This window comes from Scyliorhinus torazame, chromosome 7, assembly GCF_047496885.1.
Source record: "Scyliorhinus torazame isolate Kashiwa2021f chromosome 7, sScyTor2.1, whole genome shotgun sequence".
Classification (NCBI taxonomy): Eukaryota; Metazoa; Chordata; class Chondrichthyes; order Carcharhiniformes; family Scyliorhinidae; genus Scyliorhinus; species Scyliorhinus torazame.
This window is the reverse complement of record NC_092713.1, coordinates 299,263,451-299,289,824: the sequence shown is the minus strand read 5'-3', so window position 1 is coordinate 299,289,824 and position 26,374 is coordinate 299,263,451. Positions and strand designations below refer to the sequence as shown.

Sequence of the window (26,374 nt, the reverse complement as noted above, 5' to 3'; positions counted from 1 at the left end):
CACCCTCCTCACCCCCCCCCCCCACCCTCCTCACCCCCCCCCTACCCTCCTCACCCCCCCCTACCCTCCTCACCCCCCCCTACCCTCCTCACCCCCCCCCTACCCTCCTCACCCCCCCTACCCTCCTCACCCCCCCTACCCTCCTCACCCCCCCCGTCCTCTACCCTCCTCACCCCCCCCCTACCCTCCTCACCCCCCCCCCTACCCTACCCTCCTCACCCCCCCCCTACCCTACCCTCCTCACCCCCCCCCTACCCTACCCTCCTCACCCCCCCCTACCCTACCCTCCTCACCCCCCCTACCCTCCTCACCCCCCCCTACCCTCCTCACCCCCCCCTACCCTCCTCACCCCCCCCTACCCTCCTCACCCCCCCCCCTACCCTACCCTCCTCACCCCCCCCTACCCTCCTCACCCCCCCCTACCCTCCTCACCCCCCCCCTACCCTCCTCACCCCCCCCCCTACCCTCCTCACCCCCCCCCCTACCCTCCTCACCCCCCCCCCTACCCTCCTCACCCCCCCCCCTACCCTCCTCACCCCCCCCCCTACCCTCCTCACCCCCCCCCTACCCTCCTCACCCCCCCCCCTACCCTCCTCACCCCCCCCCTACCCTCCTCACCCCCCCCCCTACCCTCCTCACCCCCCCCCCTCCCCTCCTCACCCCCCCCCCCTACCCTCCCCCTCCCCTTTCAGAAGAAAGTCGCTGATCAGCACCCCCCCCCCCCCGGGGTCCGGGAGAGTCGTGTGAGCGCGGGCCCGCGCTGCTGGCGCGCGGTTCGGCGCGCGCACTGGGGGAGCCGGGAACGCGCGCCAGGCTGAGAGCGGGCCGAGAGGAGTGGCGGCGTTGCGGTTCCTGGTTTGTGTTCATCTAGTTAGTGATCAGTTAAATAGAGCACTAGTTAAAAGAATCACTAGTTAGTGGCGTCGGCTCTTTACCGATTTGAACACTGACTAAAATGACTGGTTATTCGAACATTAGTGATTGAACCAAAATGGATGGTTGCTTGACTGAGCACTGGTTAAGGTAGTTGGCTGCTTGAGTAACACTGGTTAAGGTTGTCGGTTGCTTGATTAACACCAGTTACGGTGTTTATGTGGTTCAGCAATGGTTAAGGTAGTTGGCTGCTTGATTGACACTAGTTAAGGTTGTTGGTTGGTTAATAGACACTAGTTAAGGTGGTTGGTTGGTTGATTGATACTAGTTAAGGTAGTTGGTTGTTTCAGCCGTGGTTAAGGTGATTGGTTGCTTGATTGAGCATAGTTAAGGAGGTTGGCTACCTGATTGAACATTAGTTAAGGTACTTGGTTACCTGATTTTGCACTGGTTAAGGTGGTTGGTTGCTTGATTGAGCACGAGTTGGGGGGGGGGGCAGTTTAGCTCACTTGGCTGGACAGCTAGTTTGTGATGCCCGTACTGGCTGAGGTTATTCATGAAGGCCCTGTATTCTATAACATTCCCCTCACCTGAGGTGTGGTGATCCTCAGCTCTAACCCTCAAAGAGGAAAGCAGCCTGTGGCCATCTGGGACTATAGCCACTTTACCTTTACCTAAGGTAGTTAGTTGATTGGTTCAGCAGTGGTTGAGGTTAAGGGGATTGCCAGACTGAGCCCCAGTTAAGGTACGTGGCTGGATATCTGATCACTAGTTAAGGTGAGTGATTGGTTGGCTGTCTGCAGAATGTATGGCATCGACAGTTCCTGGAGATGATAGGCTCACAGAGAGATGATAGGTAATCCTGGGAAATGTGGGGAGAATGTTGGAAGTGGAAAATATGAAAATAAACAGTGCCCGGGGACTGAAATAGGCAATGTGAAATATGGCGGAATCAGGCGAGAATGCAGGACAGCGGAAGACCAATTTGTACCGGTTATCTACTAATTTGTCCTAACTATCAGAACTCATGGTTGGGGTTCTGTTTACCTGTTTTCCAGAATTGTGCTGGATTCTCCGGAATGGTTGATGCAACAAGTGTGCAAACATCAGCAATAATTCAATGTTAATTAATGTTTTATAGGTGCAGATAAGCTGGGGAGGATTTGCACTGTCAGCAGGCCAGTGGCAGGGAACAATACAGAGTCACTCACACACACAGGACAGTTACTGACAGCTGCTGCAGTCTCCACAGCAACCGGACAGGGCGTTTCGTCCGCACCAAAGCAGCATTTTATATCTCCACTGCAAAGGTAAGACGACGCTTCGATTTGAGAAAATACAAGCTGCTGCGAAGGGCTAAAATACCTGCCAGTGTTGTGAATTGGGAATGGAATATCTCACTGGAAACCACTATCAAGGACAGCTTCCCGTCCTCAATCAAGATGGTATGAGGCCTCGATTTAGACAGTTTGATAAATCATCAGTACAAGGGATCTAAATCGTATTCCCGTATTCCATCTTATCATGTTTCCTTTATATTGTGCACTTGAGAATGACTTGGTAAAATAACTCAACTCCAGTTCGGAGCGTGGCATTTTGCTGGTGAACTAGGGGAACCAATTCCATGCCCCGTCTGTGCTGACCTCGCATTCAGTTCTGCAATGGAGTCCCATCGCCCTGGGTGAGCAGTGATGTAAAACAAAAAACAACCTTGGCCTCCTGCCACCCCCCCCTCCCCCCCCCTCCCCAATCCCTCAGCCGGAGACATCTCTGCAAACGTTTTATCGGGATCATTGAGGTTGTATCTAGTGTCAGAATCTGTTTGTAGATTATTGTGAAGTTTATCAGTTTTGGCAGGAAAGTAAGTAATCTTTGAGCTAGAAAAGCGTTCATTTAGATAGCGCCTGCCATTTTACATCCCAGAGCATTTTATATGAGTCGATTACTATTTAATCAGCGAACGCAGCACCAGTTTGTGTGCAGCAAGACTTCATAAAGAATAAACAAACAGGTGGTCAGTTTTGCTGATGTTTAAGGACCGGATATTGAACAGGACACCGGGAGGCCTCACCAGCTTTGAGGAATTTTACATCTACCTAAAAGGGCTAATGGGGCCTCCCTCAGTACTGACCCTCTGACAGTGCAGCACTCTCTCAGTACTTGGCCTCCGACAGTGCAGCGCTCCCTCGGTACTGACCCTCCGACAGTGCAGCGCTCCCTCGGTACTGACCCTCCGACAGTGCAGCGCTCCCTCGGTACTGACCCTCCGACAGTGCAGCGCTCCCTCGGTACTGACCCTGCAAAGTTAGAGTGCGACCCCCGCAACTAGCCCACTGACGCTACGGAGCTCCCACCCCGCTACTGACCCACCAACGGTGCAGCGCTCTCCCCAGTACTGCCCCTCCGATGCTACGGCGCTTCTCCCAGCTACTGCCCTCCGACAGTGCAGTGCTGTCCCAGCTACTGCCCCTCCAACAGTGCAGTGCTCTCCCAGCTCCTGCCGCTCCGACAGTGCAGCGCTCTCCCCAGTGCTGCCCCTCCGATGCTACGCCGCTTCTACCACTACTGCGCCTCCAACAGTGCAGTGCTCTCCCAGCTACTGCCCCTCCGACAGTGCAGTGCTCTCCCAGCTACTGCCCCTCCGACAGTGCAGTGCTCTCCCAGCTACTGCCCCTCAGACAGTGCAGTGCTCTCCCAGCTACTGCCCCTCCGACAGTGCAGTGCTCTCCCAGCTACTGCCCCTCCGACAGTGCAGTGCTCTCCCAGCTACTGCCCCTCCGACAGTGCAGTGCTCTCCCAGCTACTGCGCCTCCGACAGTGCAGTGCTCTCCCAGCTACTGCGCCTCCGACAGTGCAGTGCTCTCCCAGCTACTGCGCCTCCGACAGTGCAGTGCTCTCCCAGCTACTGCCCCTCAGACAGTGCAGTGCTCTCCCAGCTACTGCCCCTCCGACAGTGCAGTGCTCTCCCCAGAACTGCCCCTCCGACAGTGCAGTGCTCTCCCAGCTACTGCCCCTCAGACAGTGCAGTGCTCTCCCCAGTACTGCCCCTCCGACAGTGCAGTGCTCTCCCAGCTACTGCCCCTCCACGGTGCAGTGCTCTCCCAGCTACTGCCCCTCCACGGTGCAGTGTCCTCCCAGCTACTGCCCCTCCGACAGTGCAGTGTCCTCCCAGCTACTGCCCCTCCGTCAGTGCATTGCTCTCCCAGCTACTGCCCCTCAGACAGTGCAATGCTCGCCCCAGTACTGCACCTCCGACGGTGCAGTGCTCTCCCAGCTACTGCCCCTCAGACAGTGCAGTGCTCTCCCCAGTACTGCACCTCCGACGGTGCAGTGCTCTCCCAGCTACTGCCCCTCCACGGTGCAGTGCTCTCACAGCTACTGCCCCTCCGAAAGTGCAGTGCTCTGTCAGCTACTGCCCCTCCGACAGTGCAGTGCTCTCCCCAGTACTGCCCCTCCACGGTGCAGTGCTCTCACAGCTTCTGTCCTCTGATAGTGCAGTGCTCTCACAGCTTCTGCCCCTCAGACAGTGCAGTGCTCTCACAGCTTCTGCCCCTCAGACAGTGCAGTGCTCTCCCAGCTACTGCCCCTCAGACAGTGCAGTGCTCTCCCCAGTACTGACCCTCCGACAGTGCAGTGCTCTCCCAGCTACTGCCCCTCAGACAGTGCAGTGCTCTCCCAGCTACTACCCCTCAGACAGTGCAGTGCTCTTCCCAGTACTGACCCTCCGACAGTGCAGTGCTCTCCCAGCTACTGCCCCTCAGACAGTGCAGTGCTCTCCCAGCTACTGCCCCTCCGATAGTGCAGTGCTCTCCCAGCTACTGCCCCTCCGACAGTGCAGTGCTCTGTCAGCTACTGCCCCTCCGACAGTGCAGTGCTCTCCCCAGTACTGCCCCTCCACGGTGCAGTGCTCTCCCAGCTACTGCCCCTCCGACAGTGCAGTGCTCTCACAGCTTCTGCCCCTCAGACAGTGCAGTGCTCTCACAGCCTCTGCCCCTCAGACAGTGCAGTGCTCTCCCAGCTACTGCCCCTCCGACGGTGCAGTGCTCGCCCCAGTACTGCCCCTCCGACGGTGCAGTGCTCTCCCAGCTACTGCCCCTCCGACAGTGCAGTGCTCTCCCCAGTACTGCCCCTCCACGGTGCAGTGCTCTCCCAGCTACTGCCCCTCCGACAGTGCAGTGCTCTCACAGCTTCTGCCCCTCAGACAGTGCAGTGCTCTCCCAGCTACTGCCCCTCAGACAGTGCAGTGCTCTCCCCAGTACTGCCCCTCCGACGGTGCAGTGCTCGCCCCAGTACTGCCCCTCCGACGGTGCAGTGCTCTCCCAGCTACTGCCCCTCAGACAGTGCAGTGCTCTCCCAGCTACTGCCCCTCCGTCAGTGCATTGCTCTCCCAGCTACTGCCCCTCAGACAGTGCAATGCTCGCCCCAGTACTGCACCTCCGACGGTGCAGTGCTCTCCCAGCTACTGCCCCTCAGACAGTGCAGTGCTCTCCCCAGTACTGCACCTCCGACGGTGCAGTGCTCTCCCAGCTACTGCCCCTCCACGGTGCAGTGCTCTCACAGCTACTGCCCCTCCGAAAGTGCAGTGCTCTGTCAGCTACTGCCCCTCCGACAGTGCAGTGCTCTCCCCAGTACTGCCCCTCCACGGTGCAGTGCTCTCACAGCTTCTGTCCTCTGATAGTGCAGTGCTCTCACAGCTTCTGCCCCTCAGACAGTGCAGTGCTCTCCCAGCTACTGCCCCTCAGACAGTGCAGTGCTCTCCCCAGTACTGCCCCTCCGACGGTGCAGTGCTCGCCCCAGTACTGCCCCTCCGACGGTGCAGAGCTCTCCCAGCTACTGCCCCTCAGACAGTGCAGTGCTCTCCCAGCTACTGCCCCTCAGACAGTGCAGTGCTCTCCCAGCTACTACCCCTCAGACAGTGCAGTGCTCTTCCCAGTACTGACCCTCCGACAGTGCAGTGCTCTCCCAGCTACTGCCCCTCAGACAGTGCAGTGCTCTGTCAGCTACTGCCCCTCCGACAGTGCAGTGCTCTCCCCAGTACTGCCCCTCCACGGTGCAGTGCTCTCCCAGCTACTGCCCCTCCGACAGTGCAGTGCTCTCCCCAGTACTGCCCCTCCACGGTGCAGTGCTCTCCCAGCTACTGCCCCTCCGACAGTGCAGTGCTCTCACAGCTTCTGCCCCTCAGACAGTGCAGTGCTCTCCCAGCTACTGCCCCTCAGACAGTGCAGTGCTCTCCCCAGTACTGCCCCTCCGACGGTGCAGTGCTCGCCCCAGTACTGCCCCTCCGACGGTGCAGTGCTCTCCCAGCTACTGCCCCTCAGACAGTGCAGTGCTCTCCCAGCTACTGCCCCTCCGTCAGTGCATTGCTCTCCCAGCTACTGCCCCTCAGACAGTGCAATGCTCGCCCCAGTACTGCACCTCCGACGGTGCAGTGCTCTCCCAGCTACTGCCCCTCAGACAGTGCAGTGCTCTCCCCAGTACTGCACCTCCGACGGTGCAGTGCTCTCCCAGCTACTGCCCCTCCACGGTGCAGTGCTCTCACAGCTACTGCCCCTCCGAAAGTGCAGTGCTCTGTCAGCTACTGCCCCTCCGACAGTGCAGTGCTCTCCCCAGTACTGCCCCTCCACGGTGCAGTGCTCTCACAGCTTCTGTCCTCTGATAGTGCAGTGCTCTCACAGCTTCTGCCCCTCAGACAGTGCAGTGCTCTCCCAGCTACTGCCCCTCAGACAGTGCAGTGCTCTCCCCAGTACTGCCCCTCCGACGGTGCAGTGCTCGCCCCAGTACTGCCCCTCCGACGGTGCAGAGCTCTCCCAGCTACTGCCCCTCAGACAGTGCAGTGCTCTCCCAGCTACTGCCCCTCAGACAGTGCAGTGCTCTCCCAGCTACTACCCCTCAGACAGTGCAGTGCTCTTCCCAGTACTGACCCTCCGACAGTGCAGTGCTCTCCCAGCTACTGCCCCTCAGACAGTGCAGTGCTCTCCCAGCTACTGCCCCTCCGATAGTGCAGTGCTCTCCCAGCTACTGCCCCTCCGACAGTGCAGTGCTCTGTCAGCTACTGCCCCTCCGACAGTGCAGTGCTCTCCCCAGTACTGCCCCTCCACGGTGCAGTGCTCTCCCAGCTACTGCCCCTCCGACAGTGCAGTGCTCTCACAGCTTCTGCCCCTCAGACAGTGCAGTGCTCTCACAGCTTCTGCCCCTCAGACAGTGCAGTGCTCTCCCAGCTACTGCCCCTCCGACGGTGCAGTGCTCGCCCCAGTACTGCCCCTCCGACGGTGCAGTGCTCTCCCAGCTACTGCCCCTCCGACAGTGCAGTGCTCTCCCCAGTACTGCCCCTCCACGGTGCAGTGCTCTCCCAGCTACTGCCCCTCCGACAGTGCAGTGCTCTCACAGCTTCTGCCCCTCAGACAGTGCAGTGCTCTCCCAGCTACTGCCCCTCAGACAGTGCAGTGCTCTCCCCAGTACTGCCCCTCCGACGGTGCAGTGCTCGCCCCAGTACTGCCCCTCCGACGGTGCAGTGCTCTCCCAGCTACTGCCCCTCAGACAGTGCAGTGCTCTCCCAGCTACTGCCCCTCAGACAGTGCAGTGCTCTCCCAGCTACTGCCCCTCAGACAGTGCAGTGCTCTCCCAGCTACTACCCCTCAGACAGTGCAGTGCTCTCCCCAGTACTGACCCTCCGACAGTGCAGTGCTCTCCCAGCTACTGCCCCTCAGACAGTGCAGTGCTCTCCCAGCTACTGCCCCTCCGATAGTGCAGTGCTCTCCCAGCTACTGCCCCTCCGACGGTGCAGTGCTCTGTCAGCTACTGCCCCTCCGACGGTGCAGTGCTCTGTCAGCTACTGCCCCTCTGACAGTGCATTGCTCTCCCAGCTAGTGCCCCTCAGACAGTGCAGTGCTCTCCCCAGTACTGCACCTCCGACGGTGCAGTGCTTTCCCAGCTACTGCCCCTCCGACAGTGCAGTGCACTCCCAGCTACTGCCCCTCCGATAGTGCAGTGCTCTCCCAGCTACTGCCCCTCAGACAGTGCAGTGCTCTCCCAGCTACTGCCCCTCCGATAGTGCAGTGCTCTCCCAGCTACTGCACCTCCGACAGTGCAGTGCTCTCCCAGCTACTGCACCTCCGACGGTGCAGTGCTCTCCCAGCTACTGCCCCTCCGACAGTGCAGTGCACTCCCAGCTACTGCCCCTCCGATAGTGCAGTGCTCTCCCAGCTACTGCACCTCCGACGGTGCAGTGCTCTCCCAGCTACTGACCCTCTGACAGTGCAGTGCTCTCCCCAGTACTGCACCTCTGACGGTGCAGTGCTCTCCCAGCTACTGCCCCTCCAACGGTGCAGTGCTCTCCCCAGTACTGCCCCTCCGATAGTGCAGTGCACTCCCAGCTACTGCACCTCCGACAGTGCATTTCTCTCCAAGCTACTGCCCCTCAGACAGTGCAGTGCTCTCCCCAGTACTGCACCTCCGACGGTGCAGTGCTCTCCCAGCTACTGCCCCTCCAACGGTGCAGTGCTCTCCCCAGTACTGCCCCTCCGATGGTGCAGTGCACTCCCAGCTACTGGCCCTCCGACAGTGCAGTGCTCTCCACAGTACTGCCCCTCCGACGGTGCAGTGCTCTCCCAGCTACTGCCCCTCCGACAATGCAGTGTCCTCCCAGCTACTGCCCCTCCGTCAGTGCAGTGCTCTCCCAGCTACTGCCCCTCCGACAGTGCAGTGCTCTCCCAGCTACTGCCCCTCCGACAGTGCAGTGCTCTCCCAGCTACTGCCCCTCCGACAGTGCTGGGCTTCCCTGATTTTGCAGTGAAGAGGACTTTGTGTCAGTTTTCTGGAGTGGGATTTGAACCCACAACTGCTCAACTACACTTACAATTCATTAATTGGCTATGATATTTTGGAATATCTTGTGACGATGAGTGATATTATAAGTATCCAAATGTTTTTTTTAAATCAGACCCGAATGTACTCTCTGAGCTAAATGAGCACTTAAACAGCAATTTCAGAAAGAGCATTTCATTTTCATGATTTATTGAAAATTTGTTGATGGGATGTGGGTGTCTGGCTGGGCCAGCGTTTATTGCCCATCCCGATTGCCTTTGAACTGAGTGGCTTGGTCGACCATTTTATAATAATCTTTATTGTCACAAGTAGGCTTACATTAACACTGCAATAAAGTTATTTAAGAGTCAACCACATTTCTGTGGGTCTGGAGTCACAGGTAGGCCAGGAACTAGATAGGAGTGACAGATTTCCTTCCCCAAACGGCATTAGTGAACCAGATGTTTTTTTTTTTTACAACAGTGATTTCATGGTCATCGTAAGACTTTTAACTCCAGGTAATTTAATTAAAATGTTGCCATCCGAACCCGGGTCCACGGAACATTCCCCTGGGTCTCTGGATTACTAATCCAGTGACAATACCACTATATAATATAATAATCTTTATTGTCACAAGTAGGCTTACACTGCAGTGAAGTTACTGTGAACTTTATTGTACACAATGCCACCATTTCCCTGTATTAATTATATCGATTATTAATTTATTGCTGACATGAATGGTGCTTGATTCTCTGAAACTCACAATGCTGGATCTTCTGTACAAGTACAGTTCCTATCGTCAGCTATCTGCAAACGAGTTCACAAACATCAGATCGCCAAAAGCCCCATTTCCCCACTTGCAGCAATAACCATTCATCCATCGCTCCTGTCCTCGTTGATCTACATCAGCTTATGGTCCAACTATGGCTCGGGTTTAATATTCTTCACCCTTGTGTTCATATCCCCACATGACCTCACCACTCCCTATCACTATAATCTCCTCTGTGATATCTGCACTCCTCCAACACTCTCCTGGAAGCTGTGCTGTTAGCCGACGAGCCCTAAACTCTGGAAATTCCTCTGTGTCTATACCTTTCTACACCTTTAAATACGCTCTGAAACATGCTCTGTGCTGTTAGGCTATACATGGAACAAGAGAGGTTGTGCATGGAGGATACTTTTTAAAGTTCTGCCTTTGTGCTGTCAATAATGTTCTGGTGTATTACAGCAATTGGTGTTTTGTGCTTTTTTTGTTCTGTAGATGCGAGGTTACAGTGAGCAGCCTATTTCTGTGGCATCGCAGACACAGGTACAGAACCGTCAACACTTTTTTTTTTTTTTTTGTTGTCTTTTCCAGCCTGGAACATCAGAGAGCTGTTCTACCTGTATTACTATGTGCTGCGAAGGTTCCTGGGAATATTGTCCTGGGGTCGAATGGTGTAAACAGCCGGGACAATTCTCACATTGTATCTTCTCGTCAGGGAGCTGCTGTTCCGGGGCAGCATGTGTCAAAGGCCCTCTCCTCTGGGACTGGTTCCCTATTGGTGTTGCTCATTGTGACCACAGTTTATCTGTTGACAGGAAGGCTGTGGACTTCCAAACCCTGACTGACAGCGCACAAAAGCTAAATGCTTTGGAGGCTGGAAATGTAAAATAAAAATAGAAAATGTTGGAAACTCTCAGCATGTCTGACCGGTTCCAGAGACAGGCCGCAGACCTAAGTAAAGTTAATTCTGTTTTCTTCTCTCAGCCAGTGCTGGCAGACCTGCTGATTATTTCCAACATCTTCTGTTTTTATTTCATATTGGCAGCATTTATTACTGGGGTGGGTTTACACGGGAGACAGAATGGGGATTATTGTCTTTAGTGTGATTATTGGATGTGGGTTACTGGGCTACATAACACCGAGGAAATGTGAGTAACTTTGAGATCCTGGATTTGTGATATCTGCCATTGTTACTTTGTAAAACTGAGAGCACCTGCACATGCGCAGTTAAACGGCAAAACCTGTCAGTTGATGTCAGTGATACCCTGCCCCTTGCCGTCTTCGCAGATGCAGGCCACACAGGATCAATGAATTGGTGTTTTTGCACTATTCTTGTTGCAAAAAAGGAGTAACCAAGTGTATATGAAGTTGTTATAACTCCTGAACAACATCTCTGGCCCTGTTAGAAGTGTGGAGTTTGATTTCTCCGAAGTCACGATAAACACTCCATAGATTTTTAAAATAATAGTTTTTTTAAATTGTATGTATTCTACCTTTAAGCCTCTTCAGGTTTCTACCTTATCCCACCTGTGTGTTCCAATCTTTATTTTGTTCTCTGTGAAAGTGAATGATGATCAGTCTCTTTTGCTTCCTGACTTGTTGTCTTGTGAGAATTTTCCAGTCCGATTGCCCAGTCTTCTTGGTGGTGCCACTGTTCCTGGATACCCGAAAGTCCGTATAGCTGATACCAGAATGAAATTGACAGCGGAAAGGGTGGCATTGATGTGACAGAGGCCGTTAAATCTTTGTGGGCAGCTTTCTTCAAGGTCAGCGGTGAGCACCGTCCTTTCTCCCCCGAATGCAAAATCTTGGGCTGTAAAGTTTACCCTGTTGTTTTATGGTTTTTAGGAGCGGCATGTTTGGGATTCGGTGAAGAAGGCTGCCTTCATCCTGGGCTCGGGACTCTTTGTATTTGCAGCATTCAGGAACACGGTGACCTGGTAAGTTGATAAAAAGGGGGATGAGCACAACTCTCCGGACTCATATGACAGACCCTGGAATGTGTTCACTGTCTCTCTTTCTCTATCTCATTTTCTCTCTCTCTCCGTGTAATAATAGTACATAAGAGGGAGGTCACTCTTGCTTTGTGCGACAGAGGGCAATTGTGACTAGGCCTGTTTACCATCTACTTGAGCACACTGGAAACAAAAATGGCGAGAGGGGTAAATGGAGTCGACTCGATATCATCCATTTAACCGAATCGCACAACCAGGCTCTTTTTCACCCTGTGTGGGAGATTTGCTAATCGCTTGTGAGTACGTGACTCAGTACTGTCGCCAAGTGTGTGTGGGGTTCAGTGTTTCCACTTTGGACTGCCGCTGTGTGTAGGCTCTACCACCCTGGATTTCCGAGCCTGTGGCATTCATTGTTGCTCTTTGGCATAGCTGATGGTTACAACGCTGGGAGGTGCCATTTTATTTTTGCTGTCTTGCCACCCCGGTTCCTGCCTCTATTGCGAAGAGTTGACCGAGAAGCTGAGCCATGGATAATTTGCGGAATTCTTCCGTTTTCAGGTATTTGCAGCTGTTCTGGGGAGCGTCTGGAGATTTCTGGCAGTCACAGTGGGTCAAGGCTCATGGTTTCTTCCAAGGCAATGAGTGGGTTCTCTTCTTCCTTGGTGAGTACTGTGAGTTACAGCATGTTACACTGAGCATCTCGGTTCAATTAATGAAAGTGGTGTGTTTCCACTGAGACATACAGGACTAACCTGTGTAGGTGGGAAGGGTGTTCATCAATGCTGTTCAGTACTTTAGTCGCTTGTTGCCACCATGATGCATGTAAGAAAATAGGATGTTTTAGACAACCATGAAATAATTTTAAGATTTTAGAATTGTTTAAGAAGGGCAAGAGCTGTGGTGCAGGATGAGAGTGAAGGAGAAGATGAGGAAGATGATTGATGTTAGTTTGGAGTTTTAAATATCTATAGAGTGTAGGAGTACATAAAGAATCATACAGCAGAATAGGAGGTCAATGTGTTCATTGTGTCTGTGCCAGAGCTTTGACACAATTATCCAGTTAGCCTTTCTCCTCCTTGCCCATAGTCCTGTAAATTTCTCCCGTTAAAAACGCTTCCTCCGTCCCTTCAAGAGGCGCATTCCCAATCACAATAACTCGTAATGTGAAATCCCTCCTCTGGTTCATTTGGCAGCTGTGCCCTTGTTATTGGCCCTTCCTGATTTTAAGCACCTCCATCTAATCTTCTCTTAGCCTTCTCTGCTCTGAGGAGAATAATCCCACCTTCTCCAGTCTCCCCACATCACTGAAATCCCTCAGCTCTGTAATTATTTTAGTAAATCCCTTCTGCACCCTCTCCAAGGCTTTGACATCTTCCTAAGGAGCTGTTCCCAGAATTGAACACCATACACCTAACCAGTGATTTGTAAAGGATTTGCATCATTTCCTTGCTTTTGTGCTCTGTCTGGTGAAGAGGGAAGAAATTGCAGAGCTTTGAAGATCTGGCAAAGTAATTCAGTGTGAGACCGGTGCGATTTGAGCCAATTGTGGATACAGGCAGCAGATGAAGGATATGAGGGTAAAGATTCCAAATGCTGACCATCATTAGTACAATGCGAGTGCTGTATGGTCATTAGATCCGTCAAGCCTGTTCTGTTTTGTTAGCTATGGTATCTCCCAAATCCGCAAAACAGAATCCGCATTTGTGGTCGGACTTGGACTTTCTCACTGTTTGGAGATGTGGAATGGAATAGGGACCTTCTGGCAAATGGGAGCACAACTTTGAAGAAGGGGAGCTGAATGAGGAAGCGAGCAATGGAGCAAGGTCATGGGATCATAGGAGGGTGAACGAGGAGGCGAGAATGCAGGTTAAAGGTTGAAAGGGTTGAGGGTCAATGGTGGGACAGAGTGGAGGACAGGAGGGGGTCAATAGGAAATGCTGCAGTATCGGAGCATATATGGAGGGTTGCTAAGGTTGAAAATGAAATGAAATGAATATCGCTTATTGTCACAAGTAGGCTTCAAATGAAGTTACTGTGAAAAGCCCCTAGTCGCCACATTCCGGCGCCTGTTCGGGGAGGCTGGTACGGGAATTGAACCCGCGCTGCTAGCCTGCCTTGGTCTGCTTTAAAAGCCAGCTATTTAGCCCTTTGCTAAACCTGCCCCTAGGTTTCCTGGGTTTCTGAGAATTTCCTGTTCCCAGGTTTCACGGAATTTCCTGTTTCCCAGGATTTCTGGAATTTCCTGTGTTTCCTGGATTTTTCCAGGATCCGCCTTGAGACAGTATTGTCCCGTGCTGAGTTAGTTGTCTTTCTACCCCAGGTACCATGGTGATTCCCACCCTCTCCTTCTGGATTGTGAACGGACTCCTGCTGATTGTGGATGCCACAGGAAAACCCCAGCTGATTACGCGCTACCGGATACAGAGGGGCAGGAATGACCCGGTCAGAGCTAAGACCAACTAAATAACCTTTGCTGTTTGATCTTTCAATGAACAATTAAATTCCTTTCCCCTTTTACATTAGTAATGGAATTTAGCTTTGGCTTATCCCAGGTGGAATGCAGTTTCCCTCCGACCTGTCTTGGTGACTCCTCGTTCACAGGGTTAACTTTCATTGGGTTTAAACATAAAACACCTGGATAGTGACTGACTGACTGAAACCCTTCCCTTTTAATCAGACCGTAGAGGGAGGAGGCCATTCAGTTGCTTTGCAAGAACTATTCCCTGAAGTAGATTTTCTAATCATCGGTTTAGATTGTGAGTGTGTACGCTCCGACATCCCTAACCCCATCCAATATCCCTCAGCCCTCTGATGCTCCTGTAATCTCTGTCCCATAATCTCTTCACTTGCCTGTGCTCCTCTGCTTGGTTTGAGACAGTGAGCCTCTTCCCAGCCTTGCCTGGGTGATCCTTCCCAGCTTGTGTCCCCAGGTTGTCAAACAATCCTTGTAGCTGGGAAGCTGCTGCTAGGTAGATCACACAGCAAACGAGATGTGCTCCCAGTGTCTGGTTGATCGCTTGCACTCTGGCGAGCATTTAACAAATCCAGAAGTGAAACACGGCGGCTGCTGGGAATCTAAACTAAAAACAGAAAAGAGCTGGAAGCACCCAGCAGGTCTGGCAGCATCTGTGGAGAGAGAGACTGAGTTAACGATTCAGGCCGACGACCTTCCAACAGAATGTGATGATACAAAGGTCATCGACCTGAAACAATAACTCTGTTTCTCTCTCCTGTGGCCTGAGTTGCTGAGTATTTCCAGCATTTTCAATAAGCCCCAGGCTTGTGAGCTCACTCGCCAAGAATACCGGATGGGGTTGTTTAATTGACACCATGCATAGGGTATAAAACATTGTGTTTTCAAACGGGATTGGATATCTCGGTGGCACAGGCCATTACCCTGTGTTCGCTATCTTGTCTCAGTGCATGGATCGACTTTACATTTGTGATCGAACAGAATTGTGTGGCACAACGTTCTCTGTTTGCCCCCGCTCTGAAATAAATTACCATATTTGCAGCACCATAAAACCCAGTTCTTCCCTGGTGGGACAAAAGCTGCCTAAAATTGCCGTATGTCTTATTGTTTGAAGGTTATGCCTGAATATTTCCGAAGTATTTGTTTATTTCTTTAAATTCTGATGTGTCTTATGGTCCACCAATTCGTACTGTGCAGAAGGAGGCCATTCGGCCTATCGAGTCTGCACCAACCTTAGCACAGTTGCTTCGCAGCTCCAGGGTTCCAGGTTCGATTCCGGCTTGGGTCACTGTCTGTGCGGAGTCTGCACATTCTCCCCGTGTCTGCGTGAGTTTCCTCCGGGTGCTCCGGTTTACTCCCACAGTCCAAATATGTGCAGGTTGGGTAGATTGACCACGATAAATTGCCATTAGTGTCCAAAGAAGGTTAGGTGGGGTTAGTGAGTTATGGGGAGAGGGTGGAGGTGTGGGCTGAATTGGGATGCTCTTTCCAAGGGCCAGTGCGGACTCGATGGGCTGAATGGCCTCCTTCTGCACTGTAAATTCTATGATTCTATGACACTCTGAAGCAGCACCTACCTAGGCCCACTCGCCCAGCCCCATCCCCGTAACCCCACTTGGACACTAAGGGACAATTTAGCATGGCCAATCCACCTAACCTGCACTTTTTTGGACTGTGGGAGGAAAGGGAACTGTTATTGCGGACTGGCTGGAACAGAAAGAGGAAAATGAATGAATCCGTTGCTTTTTACTGCCTGTTGCTATTGGTGACCTTGTCTTGTGTGTCACAGGTGGAACCTGCTAAGCTTCAGCAAGCCATCAGAACAGTTCTGTTCAATCAGTTCTTCCTGTCTCTCCCCATGGTGATGGTTATGTACCCCATCATGAAGTGGAGAGGTAATCCCTGTGGTACTGAGCTCCCCACTTTCCACTGGGTGCTGCTGGAACTCTGCTTCCTTGGGCTGCTGGAAGAGATATTTTTCTACTATTCACACAGGTGAGCTGGTGACTCAATGCAGCACTCCACTGCCCTGTGTCTTAACTTGCACTAAGTGACATTCACCCATGCCTCTAAGCTTGCTGTATGGCTCCCTCCGAGATCTCTGCCCTCCTCCAACCGTGTGGTTTCTTGTGCATCTCTGATTTTAATATCTCCACTATTGGTGACTGTGCCTTCAGGACTCTGGGCCTTCACTCTGGAAATTCCTCACTTAGCCTCAATATCCTCTATTTGTTAATGCTTTTTAAAAATTACTTCCTCCATTATGTGGCTCAAATTTTGACTTGATCCATCTACCTGTGAAGCTGTTTGAGACATTTTACCATGTGTAAAACCTTATAAAAATGCACATTTTGTTTCTGCTCTCTGGCCACCAATGTGGCAGTGCCTTGTAGTCTTGCCAAACGGCGGGTGGGGAGGGAGGCGAGGACCGCAGGGAGAGAGGGCGAGGGGAGAGGGCTGATGGATGTGGCGAGCGGGCTGAGGGATGTGGTGTGAGGGTGGGTTTGTGTGTTGTCTGAGATGGTGGCGAGAGTTTTTGGGCGATTAAAATTGGAAGGGGTTTGTTGGGTTTAATAGCACTTTTCTGTTGTCTGGCCAGTACTGTGATAGTGTTTCAATATTCACTCTCTCCAGGCTTTTCCATCATCCAGTGCTTTACAAATACATCCACAAGAAGCACCATGAATGGACTGCTCCAATTGGCGTTGTGTCGCTGTATTGTCATCCTGTTGAGCACGTGGTAAGAAATGTTTGTAACTGAACATATAAAACTGCTCCTGGCAAAATATATGGTGTAGGAGCAGAATTAGACCATTTGGTCCATCGAGTCTGCTCTGTCATTCGATCATGGCTGATCTCATCCTGGTCTTAACTTCACAGTCCTGACTGTTCTCCATAACCCTTCAACCCATTACCAATTTTAAAAACTGTCTAACTCCTCCTTAAACTTATTCACTGTCCCAGCATCCACCACACTCTGGGTTACGAATTCCATAGACTCTCAATCCTTTGGGAGAAGTAGTTTCTCCTTAAATCTGTTTTAAATTGGCTACCTCTTACCCTAAGACTATGACCTCCCATTCTCGAATGCCCCACAAGAGGAAACATCCGCTACACGTCCATATCTTTTATCATCTTGTATACCTCAATTTGATCTCCCCTCATTCTTCTAAACTCTAGAGAGCATAGGCCTAAATTGTTCAATCTCTCTTCAAACGACAAATCCCTCATCTCTGGAATCAACCTCGTGAACCTCCTCTGAACTACATCCAATGCCACTACACCTTTCCTTAAATAAGGGGACCAAAACTGTGCACAATACTCCAGGTGCGGTCTCACCAGTGCCTTGTATAGTTGCAACAACATCTCCTTACCTTTTATACTCTAGTCCTTTTACGATAAATGCCAACATTCCATTTGCTTCCTTTATTGTCTGCTGTACCTGCATGCTAGTTTTCTGTGACTCATGCACGAGGACCCCCAGATCCCTCTCCAACACACCATTTTTCCGACCAAAAGATATAGTTGTGAAACGTCACACAGCTAGTGGATCTCGGGTGAACACGAAAGAGCCACGGTAACGCTCTGGGGACCTGGGTTCAAATTCTGCCATGGCAGATGGTGAAATTTGAAGGAAATCTAGAATTAAAAATCTAATGGTGACCAGTTATAAAAACTCAACTGGCTCACTAATGTCCTTTTTAGGGAAGGAAATCTGCCATCCTTACCTGATTGTGAATTATTAGCTGGGCGAGATGCTGCTGTTTCCACTTTTGTTACACCATTGCTTGGATCTTGCAATGGTGCCGTGGGTGGTACTTCTCCAGTGCTTGGTGACTCCAGATCGACAGCCTTAAATCTCTGCCCTCTGGTCATTGATCATAGACATCAGAGAATTTACAGTGCAGAATGAGGCCATTCGGCCCATCGAGTCTACACCGGCCCCTGAAAGAGCACCCTATCTAAGCCCACAGCCCCACCCCATCCCAGCAACCCCACCTAACATTTGGACACTAAGGGGCAATTTAGCGTGACCAATTGACAGTATCCGCACATCTTTGGACTGTGGGAGGAAACCGGAGCGTCCAGAGGAAACCCACGCAGACACGGGGAGAACGTGCAGACTCCGCGCAGACAGTGACCCAAGCTGGTAATCGAACCCAGGTCCCTGGCGCTGTGAGGCAACAGTGCTAACCACACTGCTGCCGTGCCACCTGACACCAGACATCCGAAGCAGGTGCTCTGCTCTGAATTTGGCTGAAGCAGGAGACTCGCAGGCGGACAATGTAAATGCCTTAAGGATGTTGTCAAAGTATCCCTGAAGAGGTGGAACAGTTTCGTCATTTCCTGGGAGACCCTGGTCTGCGAGTGACCAAAATGAAGGTACATTTGTGGAGGCACCAAACACAGAGTTCATCAGGAGCATGCTGAGGTGAAATCGAGGCTTCACCCAATTATCCAACTGTTCAAACACCACCTGCCCCACATGTGGTAGTCTGTATATCGCACAATGGACTTAATGACCATCGCGGAACTCATCGAACCAGAGTGGGAGCAAATCTATCCCTGAATAAAATTCCTGCCTTTTCATATGTTGATTAATGCTGCCCCTCGAATGTTTACCAATATTTTCCTGACCACGGACGTTAGACTAACTGGCCTGCAATTACCTGGCTTATCCTTGCTGCCCTTCTTGAGTAAAGGGACCAATTAGCGATCCTCCAGTCATCTGGCACTTCAGTGAAGATTTAAATATCTTCGTCAGGGCCCCAGCAATCTCCTAACTTGCCTCCCACAACAGCCTGGGATATATCTCATCAGGCCCTGGGGATTTATGCAGCTTTATGCCGCTGGAACATCTAATACATCATCTTAAAGTTCCTCTAGAACTTCACCATTCCAACTCAAATCTCCAGCTACCATGCCTTCTTCCTTAGTGAATACAGATGAATAATATTCACTTAAGACTCACCCACATACTTTGGCTCCACACGCAGATTGCCCCTTTGGTTCCTACTGGGCCCTGGTCATCCTCTTGCTCTTAATATATTTTTAAAATGTCTTGGGTTTTCCTTAATCCGATCTGCCAATGATTTTTCATGGCTCCTCTTTGCCCTCCTAATTCCTGCTATTCCTATTATTACCATGTGAAAGTGGGAGCAATCTGGAGATTACTCCCTTTGACGTCTTGCATGTTTAAGTTCTTCCTGAGCTCCAGTACCTGACTCAGGAACTTGGCCCGTTCTTTCCTATGACATTGGTTTGCATGTGGGCCACATGTTCCTGTTCCTCCTCCTCAAAATGTTCTGCACCCTCTCAGTGAAGCCCACTGTGGCAGGGAGGCACTACACCATGTGGGGGTCACATCAGAGGTTGCAGGAGCACCCATTCATTCTCCCTATCAAATTTGTTATGTCCACTCACTCCATGTACCCAAACAGGCACCGGAGTGTGGCGACGAGGGGATTTTCACAGTAACTTTATTGCAGTGTTGATGTAAGCCTACTTGTGACAATAAAGATTATTATTTTAAAATATACTTTATTCCAAACATGTGTAAAAGCAGCAACATATAAAATACACACTCCAGGCAATCACAGACCAGTTTGTACAGTTTTTCCCCTTTATCTCCCCCCCCCCCCCCATACCCCTGATGAACAATTCCTCAAACAGCAGCATGAACAACACCCACCGCCTCTCAAAGCCCTCTGCTGACCCCCTCAACTCAAACGTAATCTTCTCCAAAGTCGTACCAGTCCCCCAGCCAGGCCGCCATCCCTGGCGATGAATTCGGCCTCCAATTTCACAGGATTCTTCGCTGAGCAATTAGAGAGGCGAAGACCACGACATCGGCCCCCTTCCCCTCCAGAAGCTCCGGCACTTCTAATACCCCAAAAGTCGCCACCATTGGGTCTGGCTCGACCTCCTCTCCCACAATCTTAGATAGCATCCCAAACACCACCTCCCATACCCAAACGCCGCCTCCCGCTCCCAAACGCCGCCTCTCAGTATCTCTCCAGCCCCTCGCAGCCCCAGAACATAAGATTCGCCGGCCCTCGCCCACACTTTTCGCACCCTTCGGCCACCCCTGGAAGAATCCACTCATCCTCGCCCTGGTCATAGCCACCCTGTGCACCACCTTGAACTGAATCAAGCTCATCCTCGCGCAGGAGGAGGTGAGTTCACCTGCCCCAACCCCTCACACCACAGTCCCCAGCCTAGTCCCTCTCCCCCCCCCCCCAACTCCTCCTCCCATTTGTTTGTGATCCTCACCACTTGAGCCCCACCCTTGCTCCTTCACCCACCGATATATGTCTCCAATCCTACCCTCCGCCAACTCATCCGGGAGCAGCAGTTGCTCTAATAATGTGTACTCTGGGAACCACCCTCCACTCTTTCCATGCAAATTTCCATACCTGCATATATCTAAACTCACTCTCCCTTGGTAACTCAAACCTCTCCCGCAACTCATCCAGTCCCTTCCGAATACATGTCCCGAACCCGCTTTAGCCTCGCTTCCCTCTATTTCCCGTAAATCACAAATCACCTCCTCCCAAAAGGAAAAACACAACAAAAGGTGGGAGGTCAGGGGGGATTACCCCCTTACAAACCTACAACTCTCCAAGGAAAGTCCCATCCTCCTGCAGCACAAAACTGTGATCCCAGACCTTCGCAGATACAGCTCCTCCAGCTTACACCAACTCTCAGCTCTCCCACAGTTTTTCGGCCCTTATAAAGTAATTTGCCTCTTCTCGCGTCTCAAGTAATAGTCCTGGCCGTCGAACGTGACCCAAAGTTTCGCCGGGTACAACACCCCAAACCGAATCTTCCTTCAATACAGCACAGCCTTGCCCCTGGTGAATTCCCCACGCCTCCTCGCCAATGTCCTGGTATATTCAGACACAAATCCCCTCCCATTCGCAGTTTTGCTTCTCCCTGGCTCACCGCTGATTCTTCTCCTTCTCCACAAACTTGTGCAGCCGCACAATCACCACCCGTGGCAGCTCCCCTGCTCTCGGCTTCTGCCTCAAGGACTATGGGCCTGGTCCACCTCTGGGACCTTGTCCAATGCCTTCACCTCCACCAGCCCGGTCAGCATCCTCGACAATTCTGGCGCTCATTCCTTCCACATCCTCTGGCAGACCCACAATTCTCAGGTTCTTACGCCTGGACTGGTTCTGCTCCTCCATCTTCAACCGCAGCGACTTGCATAGATCCCCCAGGATCCCCACCTTCGCCTCCAAAGACACAATCCTATTGCTCTGGTTGGACACCACCTTCTCCACCTCGCGTATCGTCACCCCTTGTGCCTCGAGGCACTTCTCCACCCAGTGATCCTCGCAGAGGTGCTACTGCTCCCTCAATCATCTTCGACCAGTCGCCGTGCATCTCCTTCCTTTTGATGGCGAAATTCCTCCTTGTTGAAGGCCATCAACTGCTCCATCTGAGACTTTCCCACTAATGGCAACCTTTCTCCCTCCACCTTTCTTGAAATTGTTGCTGAGCCACAGGTCCCCTCGCACTCCTTAGCCAGGTCTTTCACTGTTTATGCCGGGTCTGGTAGCCAGTAGACATGCCAATCTTGGGGGGGAACCTCTCCTATACCTACCGCACCACTTTTCTGCCAGAACTACCATACTAACGGGTATAACGTTCCCAAACCATCGCCTTAGAGCCCGAGCTGCCCTGTGTGCGACCACTCACTCAACTTCAAATTCCTAGTGGTACACATCTCCAAAATCTGTCCTGGTCCACCCACGTCAACGCTACCACCAAGAAAGTACAACAGCGCCTATGCTTCCTCTGGAAAGTAAGGAAATTCGGCATGTCCACATTAACTCATACCAACTTTTACACATGCACCATAGAAAGCATCCTATCTGGCTGCATCACAGCCTGGTATGGCAACTGCTCGGCCCAAGACCGCAAGAAACTTCAGAGTCCTGAACACCGCCCAGTCCATCACGCAAACCTGCCTCCCATCCAGTGACTCCATCTACACCTCCCGCTGCCTGGGGAAAGCGGGCAGCATAATCAAAGATCCCTCTCACCCAGCTTACTCACTCTTCCAACTTCTTCCATCAGGCAGGATATACAAAAGTCTGAGAACACGCACGAACAGACTCAAACAGCTTCTTCCCCACTGTCACCAGACTCCTAAATGACCCTCTTATGGACTGACCTCATTAACACTACACCCCTGTATGCTTCACCCGATGCCGGAGTTTGTATTTACATTGTGTAGCCCTATTATGTATTTTCTTTTCATGTACTTAATGATCTGTTGAGCTGCGCGCTGAAAAATACATTTCACTGTACATCGGTTCACGTGACAATAAACAAAATCCAATCCAAATCCAATCACTCCATGGCCGGCACCGGAAGTCCCTGACCACTGCATTTTAACCTTTGCTCTCCTTCTCAATTCAGCCATTTGCCCCCACAGTGCAGGCCCAGACTGCACTCTCAGAACTGTTATCACCTTCATTCCTATTCCATACTCCTATACTGGAGGATTTCTGCGATGCCTGCCACTTCCTGGTCTACTGATGGCCACCCAGTTATAACCTTCTTCAACTCTCTCGTGCTGCAGGGTGGTTACCTCCTGAAACATATGTTCCACTCCAGCTCCTTTGTGCCCTCCACCTCTTGAGCTCAGAAACCCTGAAATTGGAGTTTACCAATTAGAACATAGAACTGTACAGCACAGTACAGGCCCTTCGGCCCACGATGTTGTGCCAAACTAGTCTGAAACTAAGATCAAATCAACCTACTCTGAATCATTCTAGTGCACTCCATATGCCTATCCAATAACCGCTTGAAAGTTCCTAAAGTGTCCAACTCCACTACCATAGCTGGGAGTGCGTTCTATGTCCCAACTACTCTGAGTAAAGAACCTACCTGACATCCCTCCTATATCTTCCACCATGAACCTTATAGTTATGCCCCCTTGTAACAGCTACATCCACCCGAGGAAAAAGTCGCTGAACATCCACTCTATCTATCCCTCTCATCTTATACACCTCAATTAAGTCACCTCTCATCCTCCTTTGCTCCAATGAGAAAAGCCCTAGCTCCCTCAACCTTTCCTCAACCCACCCACCAATCCAGGCAGCATCCTGGTAAATCTCCTTTGCACCCTTTCCAATGCTTCCACATCCTTCTTATAATGAGGTGACCAGAACTGCACACAATACTCCAAATGTGATCTAACCAAGGTCTTGTACAGTTGCAGCATAACCTCACGGCTAAACTCAAACCCCGTTAATAAATGCTAACATACTAGGCTTTCTTCACTGCTCTATCCACTTGGGTGGCAACTTTCAGAGATCTATGGACATGATCTCGGAGAACTCTCTGCTCCTCCACATTCTTTAGAACCCTACTGTTAACCATGTAATCCACATTCAAATTTGTCATCAATTGATGACACCCTCTGCATGCCTGAATATCCAGGACGTTTCCTGGGGATTCCCACATGGCACAGGAATTGCAGGCAACAGCCGTTTCAAGATTTTGCTTAGTCTTATTTACTTACACGATAAGTTTTGCTTTAGTTTAATATCCCCTTACTTTATCCTACTTGCCATTTACATATGCCAGATTTTTATTTATTGCCATTCCCACTCCTTTAATGTGGGTATTATTGTATATTTGAGGTTGCCTCCTGGATTGAAATCATTTTTTCTGTACCCAATTCCCGTTCTGTTGCCAGTGTACGTAGCTTGAAATGGCCTCTACCTATTCTGTAATGATTGGGTGATTTTTATTGCTTTGTGAAGCGTCTACAGATGTGTGTACCTGTGTGGTGTATGTTTGTCTCTCTGTGACCCATTGGTTGTCGTCAGCCGCACTCACTTTCATCTTTCTCTTTTCTCAGATGTCCAACATGCTGCCACCTATGGTTGGGCCGATATTTCTGCGATCTCATGTGGCAACCACAATGCTGTGGTTTTCGTTGGCGCTACTGCTTTCTACCATTTCACACTGCGGTTATCACCTCCCACTGCTCCCATCGCCAGAGTTCCACGATTTTCATCACCTCAAGTAAGCACCAAAAGATTTGAGGATGAGATTCACAAGCGTGTGTAAAACGCCCCACAATTGAATCCACCCTCCCCGCCCCGTTGGGGGGGGGTGTCAATTGCCCTGGAAGAAAGCAAAGTTAAATGTTATAAAACCTGACAATTTTTGGCAGCAGTGTGTGTGATTGTGTGAGGCTGACTATCACAGGGAGAGTCGGATCAGAGTAACCATTTCAGAGGTTCGAGTCACAGTTCAATCAGAATGACTGTCCTGGACAGAGTTCAGAACGATTGTTCCTCAGGCTCAATCCACGTTTATTTCAGAGTGGCATCTTACTTCAATCCACGTTTATTTCAGAGTGGCATCTTACTTCAATCCACGTTAATTCAGAGTGGCATCTTACTTCAATCCACGTTAATTCAGAGTGGCATCTTACTTCAATCCTCGTTAATTCAGAGTGGCAGCTTACTTGCTCTGTGGAGTTTTAAAAATTTTTGACATTGGATCCATTCTGATCTGAACGGGCATCTCTTAGCCAAGATATTTAAAAAACCTTAGCGGATGTGGGCATTTACTGCTCATCCCCAATTGCCCTTGAACTGCGTGTCTTGCTCAGCCATTTCAGAGGGCAGTAGTCAACCACATTGCTGTGGGTCTGGAGTCACATGTAAGCCAAACTTCATAGAAAAGTTAGTGTGCAGAAAGAGGCCATTCAGCCCATTGTGTCAGCATCAGCCAAAAAAAGAAACAATTGCAACAATTGATAGTTTTATGGTTGCAATTCTGAGACTAGCTTAGTCTTCCAGATTTAATTGAATCAATGTCTCCGGGGTATGGGCCAGGCCCTCTCGAATACTAGTTGAGTAACATTACCATTATGCCACTGTCGCCTCTTTGAACAAATTGTTTGATTGGTGTGAGCAGCTGTGATTCTATGAGGCTCCGATGGTGACTTATGTGCGATGGAGATCCCACCCGTCTCCGTGGCTACAAGATTAGGTGGTTCAGCTCCTAACACACTCCAGTGATTGGAGGGGGTCCTCAGTCAGTGCCCTGGGGACTGCCCCCACCTCTGAGGCTCCTCCTGAACAAGAGATGAAAAAAATCAGAATGGCCTATTCGAATAGAATGCTTTTTTTTGCACTATTTATATGATGTGAACATGTGAATGAATGGGACTTTTGTGTTTGTAGGTTTAACCAATGTTATGGAGTGCTGGGAGTCCTGGACCGCCTACACCAGACCGACATCATATTCAGAGAGACCAAAGCTTATGAACGCCACACTCTCCTGCTCAGCCTCACTCCTCTGTCTGAAAGCATTCCTGATTCCCTCAAACGCAAGTGAAGGCTCCTTAATATTGCCTTTGGAAGCTGTCAACCTCATAATCCTTTCCTCGTTGAAGATTAACACTTGCTACTGGTGGTTTGATTTGTTTATGAGGAAATTGTTTTTCTTTCACTATTTACTTAAGCAGGTGTTCTTGCTCACACCGCACGCTGGGCTGCAGGATGTGGGAGGGACCTCTTGGCAAGTAAACAAGTGGTTTAAATTGCAAGTTAGAATCCTGCAAACCCTTTTATTTGTGCAGCAACTCTTGGAATTCTAATTTACAAATAAATTCCTGCGGCTAACTGTTGTTTATTTCTGAATCTTTTACATCAGTGCACTGTGTCTTATAAAGAATGTCTATAAAGTCACCCTCTGAACACAATTCCAACCTTGCCTATCCTGGAACCTCAGCACTTCACTCTGCCTCTGATACACCATTTCCCTGTCCGATTCTAGGTTTTACAGTGTCCTCGGATGGGAATTTCAGGCCTGATCTCAACTGTTCCCACGAGACCTCCAATAGATCCTTTACTTTCCATGAATTTCACCGTCCCCTGGCTGCATGGACTTCAGTCACTGTTGGTGTCAGTCACTAACACAGATCAATGTTCAACTTCACTGAATCCCTGCTCGACTCCATACCAGTGGTCCCAGGATGAGCTCCTGGACTTAATCTTACTCCACATACTTTGAACCAGCATCGACTCACTATTGTTCTAAACGCAAACCATCGATTGTTTAATAATACTTCATCCCACAGGTGTTCACACTTCAAACTCAAATCATTTTTAAAAAATGGGATGTGGGTGTTAACAGCCAGGCCAGCATTTATTGCCCATCCCCAATTGCTCTAGAGCTGTTTTATTAAACTGGTGTAGTACACCGGCTGTTAGGGAGGGAGCTCCAGGACTAACCCATTACTTCCACACTGCCCCCTTCCCCCGTCGCTTGTCAGGGTCTAAACTTCAGTTGAGTGAAAAGTGCAATCATGTTGTTGCTCTCACCGCACACCCTCCTGTTCAAAGTTCAGGTGCTGCATGGAATTGATGCACAGGGCACAGCAAGAGACACCACAGACATCTGCCCTCAATGCGTATCCGTGGCTCCACATGCATTTCCTCCAGTTTCCCTGGCACAAGTTTCCTC

At 50.9% G+C, this 26,374-nt stretch overlaps 1 protein-coding gene across 2 annotated transcripts; it reads left to right on the top strand.

The window, feature by feature from the left end:
* The first annotated feature begins 726 nt into the window (after nt 1-726).
* faxdc2 (fatty acid hydroxylase domain containing 2) lies at nt 727-25,530 on the top strand. 2 transcript variants are annotated; one of them, XM_072512658.1, is made up of 10 exons: nt 727-855; nt 2,015-2,183; nt 9,938-9,985; nt 11,291-11,382; nt 11,956-12,059; nt 13,718-13,839; nt 15,660-15,865; nt 16,505-16,610; nt 23,751-23,917; nt 25,090-25,530. In XM_072512658.1, the coding sequence occupies exons 3-10, from the start codon at nt 9,938-9,940 to the stop codon at nt 25,241-25,243; spliced, it is 999 nt and encodes a 332-aa protein (XP_072368759.1). In that variant the 5' UTR covers nt 727-855; nt 2,015-2,183; the 3' UTR covers nt 25,244-25,530. The 2 variants fall into 2 exon arrangements, with proteins under 2 accessions (XP_072368759.1, XP_072368758.1); XM_072512657.1 differs by lacking the exons at nt 727-855; nt 2,015-2,183 and adding an exon at nt 2,217-2,318.
* Nucleotides 25,531-26,374: the final 844 nt, after the last annotated feature.